This window comes from Phoca vitulina, unplaced genomic scaffold (genome assembly GCF_004348235.1).
Source record: "Phoca vitulina isolate PV1807 unplaced genomic scaffold, GSC_HSeal_1.0 scaffold3, whole genome shotgun sequence".
NCBI classification, from domain to species: domain Eukaryota; kingdom Metazoa; phylum Chordata; class Mammalia; order Carnivora; family Phocidae; genus Phoca; species Phoca vitulina.
This window is the reverse complement of record NW_022589706.1, coordinates 35846429-35856438: the sequence shown is the minus strand read 5'-3', so window position 1 is coordinate 35856438 and position 10010 is coordinate 35846429. Positions and strand designations below refer to the sequence as shown.

General features: G+C 41.5%; 1 protein-coding gene across 3 annotated transcripts in view; it reads right to left on the bottom strand.

Moving 5' to 3' along the window:
- Window positions 1-884: 884 nt before the first annotated feature.
- The window catches only part of DCUN1D4 (defective in cullin neddylation 1 domain containing 4), a 69460-nt gene continuing 60334 nt past the window's right edge, over window positions 885-10010 (bottom strand). Inside the window, exons 9-12 of one of the 3 annotated variants that reach the window (XM_032400343.1) lie at window positions 8781-8840; window positions 6614-6718; window positions 4411-4513; window positions 885-4205 (exon numbers count right to left, since the gene is read on the bottom strand). In XM_032400343.1, the coding sequence (XP_032256234.1) occupies window positions 4150-4205; window positions 4411-4513; window positions 6614-6718; window positions 8781-8840 (324 nt within the window). In that variant the 3' untranslated portion in view covers window positions 885-4149. Of the gene's footprint in view, window positions 4206-4410; window positions 4514-6613; window positions 6719-8754; window positions 8841-10010 lie in introns of those variants that run through there. The other 2 variants (XM_032400344.1, XM_032400345.1) reach the window with 2 other exon arrangements.

The window sequence follows — 10010 nt, the reverse complement described above, 5'->3', positions numbered from 1 at the left end:
TCCCTGCCCAGCACGAACTTGTGACTTGCTTCCTTCCACATGCATTTTCTGGGCACCCACTCCGTGCCAGAGATCCTGCCATCAGCGACAATTCAGAGAGTGGTAACCAGGGCTGATACGCGCTAGAGACTAACTGGATGATGCTGGAGGCAGTAAAAGTGGGCATTTCTGCCTGGCGCCGACACATCGCAAGCACTCAATTGTTAGCTCAGTGTTTTAGAAATACACAGCATATGGTTGTATATATTTTTAACTCACTGTCTGGCTGAGGAGTGTTTGTACTATATCTGGAACTGTTCCAGATTAAAAGAGATTAAAGAGGCAGGACAGCTAGGTACAGTGCTTTTCCCCGGATTATGAATAAAATTGCTATTAAGGCCAATATTGGTACAAATAGAGAGATTTTAATCTAGACTGTATATTAGGTAATAGAATTGTATCAATGTTAAGTTTCTTGAGTGTGAGCATTGTATTGTGGTTATAAAAATGTCTTTGTTTCAAAATACTAGGTATGAAGCATCATAATGTAATTTACTTTCAGTTCAGGAAAAAAGCGTATCCACAGAGAGAAGTGTACGTATGTACACACACGCACGCACGCACACAGGTGCACACGCACTCAGAGTGGCACAGAAAAGGTGGCAAAATGTTGACAAGCAGAAAATCTAGGTGATAGGTACATAGATGGGTTGAAGTTCATTATATTATTCCTGCATTTTTTTTTTCTGTAGCTTTGAAATTCCCCAATAGAGGGAGTTCGGCGGCGGGGGGGGGGGGGGGGGGGGGGGGGGGGACAAAAAAGTAAAAGAGAAAATACTTTAAAACTACCTTAAGTGGTTTTTGAAGCAAAATCCCAAGAAGAGAAGAAAGAATTCACAAATCAGTTCTGAAACCAAACACAAATACTTTTTATTTATGGGATATCATTTTACATCAATTCCATTAAAACCTAAAACCAGTTTGCTGCACTCAAGTTAGGTGGCATAACAGTGTTTTAGTTAAGCTGGAGTCACGGGACTTGCACATGTCTATGGATGGAATGCAGCTACTGACGACACGAGGCGTTCACAGTTACAGGTTGGCTGTTGTCCATTTAACAGGAACCCCCAGGGGAAAAGATCTTATGATAAAAAGCAACCCACGTTTTGGTCTCATTTACAGACACCCAACATTTAGCTGGTCAATGAATTCTATACATTTATTATACAACATATGAAAGAATAAAAGATAAGGCTTACAGAGGTATTTTAGCAGTTGTAAGAAAAAAAACCAAGGGCACAAACTAACTTGGAAAGCTTTCTGTAGAAACTTCAAAAGCACTGTTGAAATGGAGACGGAGAGGCAACAGATGTGTGTTGTTACAGGAGCAGCTAGAGGTTTGTCTAGTCAGATTTGTGAAAACTTAATTTGGAGTTCATGCTTCGAAAAAGCTGCATGTAACATTACAGTGGGTGTTTACGGCAAATCAAATCACGAAATTTGACCTACCAGTAAACACCAAAATGTTGTATTCCATGATGACACAGTATTGCGATGTGTAGTTCAAGACACAGTGGGAAGACAGAAAGGGTGTAGACAGGTAAGAAAGAAAAACCAGAGGAAGGCACCCTAATTTCTTTAACATTAGCCAGTAAGTAAGTGTCTGATGACTGCTCAATTTTATGTAACTTAGGGACATTTTTAAGAGAAAAGTATCTTATTACACGTTTGGCCCCTTTTCCTCTCCCTAAAAATAACTGCATAAAATCAAGAACCAAGGGCAAGCACTCCACAGTCATGGAGGTTTATTTTTCCAGGGAGCTCAAAAATTATTTGGAGTCTTCTAAATATACAAGATTACCATCACTTTGGAATATTCACTTTCCATATTCTAGATCACGAATAGGTTTTCCTTGGGTTTTTCCCCTTATCATCAAAATGTTCACTGTGGCTGAAATGTAACATCTCCCTGTAACAATCCCTTTATGTTACGATTAACTGTGCTTAGTGTTTCAAAACATTCTCCAGTTCCTAACCATAACTTTTAAAATAATTTCATCTATGATTTATATTTGTTTAAACAAAACTAGAGTTGATCGAATCTAAGAACTGTTGCCCTTAAAGTGTGATTTTTTCTTTTTTAACTTTACGGGATGGGATACTTCTGAAAACGAATCAAGTTCTTCACAAATGCACACCTGCCTCTGGCCCATTGCCACTGGAATACGAGGCACCTGTTGGGATGGAACCCCTTGCAACACATCGGTCCCAAGAGCTGTGCTTGCCATCAACATCTTCTATTCTCTTCGGATATTAACTTGTGCAAACTGGTATGAAGTTGTAAGGTAGAGGTGAGTCTACCATTCCTAAGCAAGGAATGATTAAGTCTGCTTAATCACTACAGAGTTTTTCACACTTCTGGTTTATTTCACAGCAAACCAAACCTTTCTGTTTGGTAGAAAAAGGAAGTGATTTCATTCTACCATATCATGATTTTGTATATGCACACACACCGTATATACATACAAAATTTCTGTCTTTGGTGGTTCAGTTAGGGAAAAAATAATATGAAAATCTGAACACTGTTTGCAAAGAAACTGTGAAATAGTGGTCAGGAGTAGCATTGTCTGTGTGCTTTACTCATTTAATGCCATTTAAAGGTTCACATTTAGTCCAAAAGATTTTTTGGCCAGATTTTGCAATAACCCAAACCTCTTCCAATCATTATTCCATCATGGATCTTGCTCATACCTGCAGCATTCACCTGTTCAAATGCACCATTAGCTTTTTACTCGGTTTAAATCATTAGACTTTTATGTTTTCACAAAACTTTAGGGATTAAATTAGTCATTCAATAGCACCAGATAGTTGAGGGGAAAACATGTTATCTATACATTTCCTCAAGAAGGATAAGGCAAGGAAAAAAAAAAAAAAAAAGACATAAAATACAAACCTAAAAATACCGTCCTGTTTACTCTTGTTTCCTCATCCACATATATAATGGCTATCACCTTTCTGTACAAATTACTCGGGTAATGAATGACGAGTGGCCCCTCCAGGAAAGGTCCTACTGTGTGACAAAGTGAGCTCAATGCTGGTGGTTTCGTGTCCACTGCCTGCAATGGACATTCTGCCAGGAAAAGCCTAGCATGAAAGAAAGAAAACAAAACAAAACAAAACACCTCTCACTTATAGTATAGTTCTTTTTCCAAAAAACTAGAAGATTAGACACCACAAACGCTTAACTAAAAATCCAAACCACAACTAAAAGTGCTCTGCGGTTACAAATTGCCAGCGAACCATTAGGTTTCCACAGAGGAGGCAAAAATCAATGTTACTTAGAATGGCACGGGAAGCATCAGCAGACCCAACACTGACCAGGAGAAGGCAAAAGGGGGGAAAAAAAAAAAAACAGTAAAGGAAGTTTTCGAGTTTCAAACTCATTTAAAAAAGGTGCAATTTTAATTTGTTCATTTGTACCTATATTCAAACTACTACGGCTTTAACATCAGAGAATAAAAACCTACACCTTGCGTGGTGGAAATGATTTGTGGCACGGTACATGTCTGGATGTTCAAATAATTGTACCTTTCATCATTTAAAAACACTCTTATTTAAGTAAACCAAATTATATTTGGCATATGCCTCTGAAAAGTTCTGATTCCCACCTCCTTCCAAAAGTTGGCCTCTTAAAACAATGAGGTTAATTCTGGCAACATTTGCTTATGGTAACAGTTGTTCTCTCTTGTGTTCTGAAATGCTACGTTGGAGACCAAATAAAGTATAACTGGTTCATTTGAAAAAAGGGACTAGAAATATGCCACAAAAATTATTTTTACAATACAGTTTTGCAGAAATAATCTCTAGGTGAAGCTTTTTCTTTTTATACACATATACAAAATTTAAACAGCAATATACACATCATCACAGTGAGGACGTTGGCAAATTCACCAATCTGTAGTGTAAATACAAACTGCGAAGCAGCCTTCCAAGAGAACAATGCTACACAGCAAGCAGAGCTGGCCCATTCAACAGCAAACACCACGACGTCCCTGCAAAGGGGAGACAGTGCAAGAAAAGCAGCATGCGCTTCGATACAAACAGCAATTTATGGCTAATGGTTGACATATCTGTGGTAACAGTGACTCTCTCGCTGCTATGCATAAAGTCCTAGGACATCTGTTTGTCTTTATACCACTCCACAAACTCGTCCAACAAAACTGGCCCTGCAGAGAAACAGAAAACAAAGCGGCTAAGGCTCTTGCCAGTGAGGACGGTGTGCGGATGGACGGCGTCGGGCTGGGGCTGGGGCGGGGGCTGGGGCGGGGGGCGGGGCTGGGGCGGAGCGGGGCTGGGGCTGGGCTGGGGGCAGGGCTAGGGCGGAGCGGGGCTGGGGTGCGTGTGTGAGAGCGCCCAGCGCCCCGTACTTACACGCTCCATCTTCGTCGTAGTTGCTGAGGTCAAGGTTAATTGTCCTGCTAAACTCTAGCACATTGCACCACTGGTCTTTGTTAATAACTTTATATTTTGATTGCTGATGGAGGGAAAAGTAATATGAATTACTGACACTTACAATTAACAAATGGCACGGTTTCAACTGCTGTATGAATCAACTTAATAAAGTTCATGAAGGTTAACTCTTTCCATTTGAGGTATGTTAAGCACCAATCTAGGAGAAGGATGAGAGAGAGCAAGAGTAGAACTTAAGATGACAATTCCCATTAGAAAAATATTATGAGGGCTCAACACAAAATGACAAGCACATCAAAGAAACATGATTTTTATCCCTAGAAGTGAAATTTCTAGACTGCAAAAGCCCTTCTATTAAAAAAAAAAGAGAGAGAGAGAGATAATTAACCTACTTCATAGAGATCCTGCAAGAATTAAAAGAGGTAATTTATGTAAAGTACTTCATTCAGTGCTTGGCAGAAAGCAGGTGCTAAATAAAGAGTAGCTCCCATTAATAATCCCTGCCCTGATCAGCATGCTCACTGTCAAGTACACACAACAGGGAGTTACTCTCCAGGAACTTACTAAGGGCCACCAGCGGTCTCAGAACTAGGTGCTCTAGCCGTTGAAGAAAGTTACTGTTCTAATCATACTGATCATAAAAGTAATAAATTAGAAGACCCATGAAGTAGTTTTCCTTTTCCTCTCAGACAAGAAATATGCCATAGGTATTTTTTTTTAAAGTACACAATTCCTGTAAAAAAAACTGAAAAATAAAGCCCAGATCCAACAGTTTTTAAATCCTACCCACTAAAAATCAGGAACACTGGGAAACAATACGAGTACGTAAAAAGCAGAGAGAGCTGAGCCCACGGTTTTGAGGACGCAAACACAAGAGAAGCTCAAATGAAAGGTTCCTGTGTCCTTTGAAAAGAAAAAAGCAAACTAATGTAAAAGAATAAAGCACAGACTACAAGTTTAACTTTCGAAGCAACTCAAAGCAAACATCAGTCATGGAAACAGTTGAAGATGCTCCTGGAATCGTGCAAAGTCAGACTTGCTTGTGGCAAGGCCTTTCAGCTAAAAAACTCCTTGCACTGGGGCTCAAATTCTGCTCCACTCTGAGAACAAGGACCTATTTCTACTCGTTTTCCAAAGAAAGCTAACATTTCACGGGATGGCCAGAGAAATGAGAACAGATCATTTGTAGACACGGACTGTCACGTCAACAAACGCTTCTTATAAGTAAAACTAGTTTTTAGACCCATCTTGAGGAGTCCTGGTTAGTAACGTTAAAAGCAATTTTTAATAACAGTCCTCAAAGAATCAGATCAGCTGAAAGTTTTTCTGGACCATTGCATAAAGTGAATTCTAAGAGATTATGACAAGAGTGAAGCTGGAGTCAGGGTAGGGCCCAGGCTTTTCTCAAAGACCCAGGACCCTCACTCATCCTTTTAGGCAAAGGGCACTTTTTAAGGGGTTTGGGTCCGCAGGGCAAGAAGGATGCCGTCTGTGACCAACCCAGGAGCTCAAACTCACATCTCAGATACTTCCAGGTCCTACAGTATCACACGGCATCAAAACCAGCTCCTGATAACCAGCAGCTCAAAATGTTTGATCATTAATACTTACAGCAAACAAACCACAGTGGAGTCAAGCGCTGGATTTTTTTCTAATGCAAACAGAAAACAGAAACTGAGGGAGAGGCTGCAGGTGTGCCTACCATCTGGACTGACCTAGGTGCCCATATTCTTGGGGATAAGAGTAGATAACAATACAGGACAAACTTCTTTTAATAAGAAGGCAGATGGCTGTTTTTTAACCTTTGCTTCATAAAAGCGGAAATTCACCTATAGCCACACAAAAAAGTGAATCTTGTTTTACTACCGTTATACAGAGCAGGAAATCCTAACGGAGGTCAAGTTTTTCCAGTGGGGCAAGAGAGCGGAAAGGACAGAGCCGTGGCTGTCTCGGGTGCACCCACACGGGAAGTGATGCGGCACGTACACCCCCCCCCAGACACACCCAGAGAAAACGGGGAACTGCTCACGGACAGCAATTACGTCACCATCACTCCTACAGGCAGAAAAGTACAACAAACAAAATTATGTGAAATGGTTAAATAAAGTATACTTGGTAGTTCTAAGCAAGCAAACATACATTCCATAAAATAACAATTTGGTACCTCTAAGAATTGGTGAAAAACTGGAAAAAGGGGCCAGATTTTTCCTAATAACAGTCCCAACATGCACTTGGCAGTGTTTATGTCTAGGCTGCGCTGGTCCTTTTCCTGTTTAACAAACAAAAACAAGGATGAGCCAGATGCCCCCAAATAATAAATTCCAATAATCCAAATTTCTATTTCACTTCAACACAAAATTAGTAAACAGCTCATTTATCATACACCATAAAAGTAAAAACCCTGAACCAAGCCTGAGGTGGGGGGAGGGGAGGCGGTCAGACACAATGGAGGGCTTAATAGGTTCGGTGCTATATCAATTTACCGTGGGAAAGATTTACGTCAACTGAGTGATCGCCCTAATGCAAAATCAATTAGTTATGTAGTCATGTATCTATGATTATTTCATGGGATAAAGAAAAATCTACAACTCAAGTCACTTGCTGTGACATTTATGATAATTATCCAAATCATAATTATTGACCCCAAAGCCCATAACTTAACTAAATGGAATTTAAAGGTTTCAATTTCCATGCTTAAGAATCAGGTTTCCTTAAGAAAAATCATTTTTCCAACAATTTTATTTCAATGGTAAGTGTTTTTCTTGAACCTAAAAATGTTGGAATTAAATTCAACTCCTAATAAATGCTGGGGCTCTGGAGATTCTGAGAGGATAAACTCATCCACCCACTGAGGGGAAAACAGTCTAACCTATTGCAGTCCTCCTTACCTTGGATTTATTAGATGTGGAATCTCTTAGCAGAACCCCTGACTAGTAGCCAAGTGAAAGACAACATTTTATAAGGAAACCAGAAAAGCAATATTACATAAACCTGAATATGGGCAGATTAAGTTCAAATTCACTTATATTTGCCATTAAGGATCCTACTTTCTCGTTCTCACCTTTCATACAAGTTTCCACTCCAGAACTACAAGCAGGCTGTCTCTAGGTAAAGGGGCAGAGGACCTGGGACCACAAGCAGTCACCTCACGTATCCAAAGCTAGTCTCCTTGTGGTATTTTAACTACAGTGGGAATGTGCAAAAGTACTTTTCGACAAAGGGAGCGAGTGCCTGGCTGTCCCACTTGGGGCGGACTCTCCACGTTCGTCACATTAAGGGATGATGCCGTGACCACCGCAGTCGGCCACGTACGCAGCCACTCGTTACCTCAAGGACTCTAACGCTGAAGTGCTCTTTAGTACACACAGAATTTCTGGCCATGACACTGGATTTAAAAGTGAAGGACTTGAACAATACAGCAAATGTGAGGGCCTCACTGAACAACAGCAAACAAAGTAGATGCAGATACAGGAAGATGTGCAACAGGTCTGTCTTCCGGTCCCAGTCGTAAAGCGTTAACGACCGTTCGCCAACAGACCAGGTCAGACGGCTCCAAGTCAGCCCTCTCCGTTACAGGCCACACAACTGAGTCTGATCATGGTGGAGGCCCAATTCCACAGGCCAATGCAAACAGGTGGGACCTCCTTTCCACGGCGTTCTCTGCCTGTCTCCTGGCCATGCACACGGTCTTGCTCAGGGCCGCAGGACTCACTCCCAGGGAGCGGAGGACAGTAGAAAAGGTGCTCCCAAGATTGCCCACCTTTGCCAACCACCTCATTGGTCTGCTGCACTTCAGGGGCTCAGACTTGGGTGAGGCACCGTGCAAGCAAAGGGAAAACTTCCTCGTACCCTGTGACACAGGTGTGGCACACAGCAACAGCACACCACACTATAAAGCAATCCACAAATAAATAAATAAATTAAACAACGAGTAAACTGTTGAAAACACACGCGGCACCACAGGACTGGGCCCAAAGTTCACTGGCTGAACAACCGCTCACGCAGCACGGGGCTGACGCCGCCGGCATCCTGCGAAAGCTTTCCCTCTGACGAGTTTGTGCTCACTCCCTACACCTGAAGTCGCTAGTCTGGCCCTGGTTACAGTCGTGCCTTCTTCCAACCTCAGTGCCTCTGTCCCCATCACAATGGACATACACTAAGGTGACAAAAAAAAAAAAAGATACAAAGGACCTGGACAGACTCTTTGCAACAATAGAATCATCTGACAAACTGATGGTCATGAAGGATTTCAATGCATGTGTTTGGCAGTGATGCCAAAACATGGAGGGAAGGCATCAGACTCACAGGACCGGAAGCTGAACCGCACTCACTGACTCCTGCTCTGCAAGGGTGCTAGCCGGCAGCTCGCAATCACTAACACCATCTTCTGCCTAGCAAATAAGAGAAAGACATTACGGATGCACGCACGGTCCCAACAGTGCCATCTCGCGGGTAACCAACATTGCCGGTGCGGGGACAGGACTAAGTGCAAATGACCGTGCCTGGAAACGCTCAAAATTCCTGGGAACAGCACAGTTGAGAGTTCCCACAGCACACATCTCCTAAACAGCGAAATTGGAGACACGCCCAGGGAGTTCTCGGACAATGATCCTAATGGCAGGCTCTGCAAAAGGGTTCCCCATCAAAAGTGAAATGAATCTTCTAGGATGCTCTGAGGCAGCCATCAACATCATGGGCAGTTAAAAAAAAAAAAAAATCACCTTAACAAATTCAAGGAGTACAGCAAAGACATACAGAAGCTCCTTGAAAGAAATTAAATAGTACGCTGTCAACACCGACCCTATGACCCTCTGCTCCTGGAGCACCAAGGAGCAAAGGACCGATTTCTGCATCTCAAGGTCAGAATCTAAGCACAAAGGCCCTTGAGGCAGACTGTCAAGAGTCAGTCAGCACCCCCCCGAAGGCCCATCAAGGTTAAAGGAGAAGAAATGAAACTTCCCTTCCTGCCTACTCCTGACCTGACCCAAGATGTGGAGGTATGTATTTCACGCACTTTCATTTTCTAGGATAACAACTTAAAAAACAATTTTACTTTTCAAGTAATAATAGGAACTGAACAGGTTCTATACACCAAAGAAACACTAACTCCCTACAATACACAACTAGATTCTGCCTTGCTGTCTTCCTTAAACACAGATTTTAAAAGAGCAGTTACAGATGAATCAGGCCTCTTAGTGTGGCAGCCGTAAAACCAAAGGAATGTACTCTGATGATTTGAGGAAGTTATGTGTTGTATATGGAATAAATGCATTCCTCAAGCTAAAGTCTAACAACAGCTAATGCAGAAAGTGATGAAATTTTATTAAAGTCTAATCTAAAGTTCTAATATCTAATTATCTATCTATCTAAAATACCTTTGTTTATGTAAGACTGTTCCCATATAAGTCGTCTTGTAAAATGTGAAAATTAAGCATTTTTTTCTTAAATGGCTCAAATGACTTAACAATAACAGAAACAAAGCAATTTAAATATGTAAATATGGTATTACAAAATGTATCTTTCAACACATAGGTATCCAGATATGTTGTATCAGAGGTCCC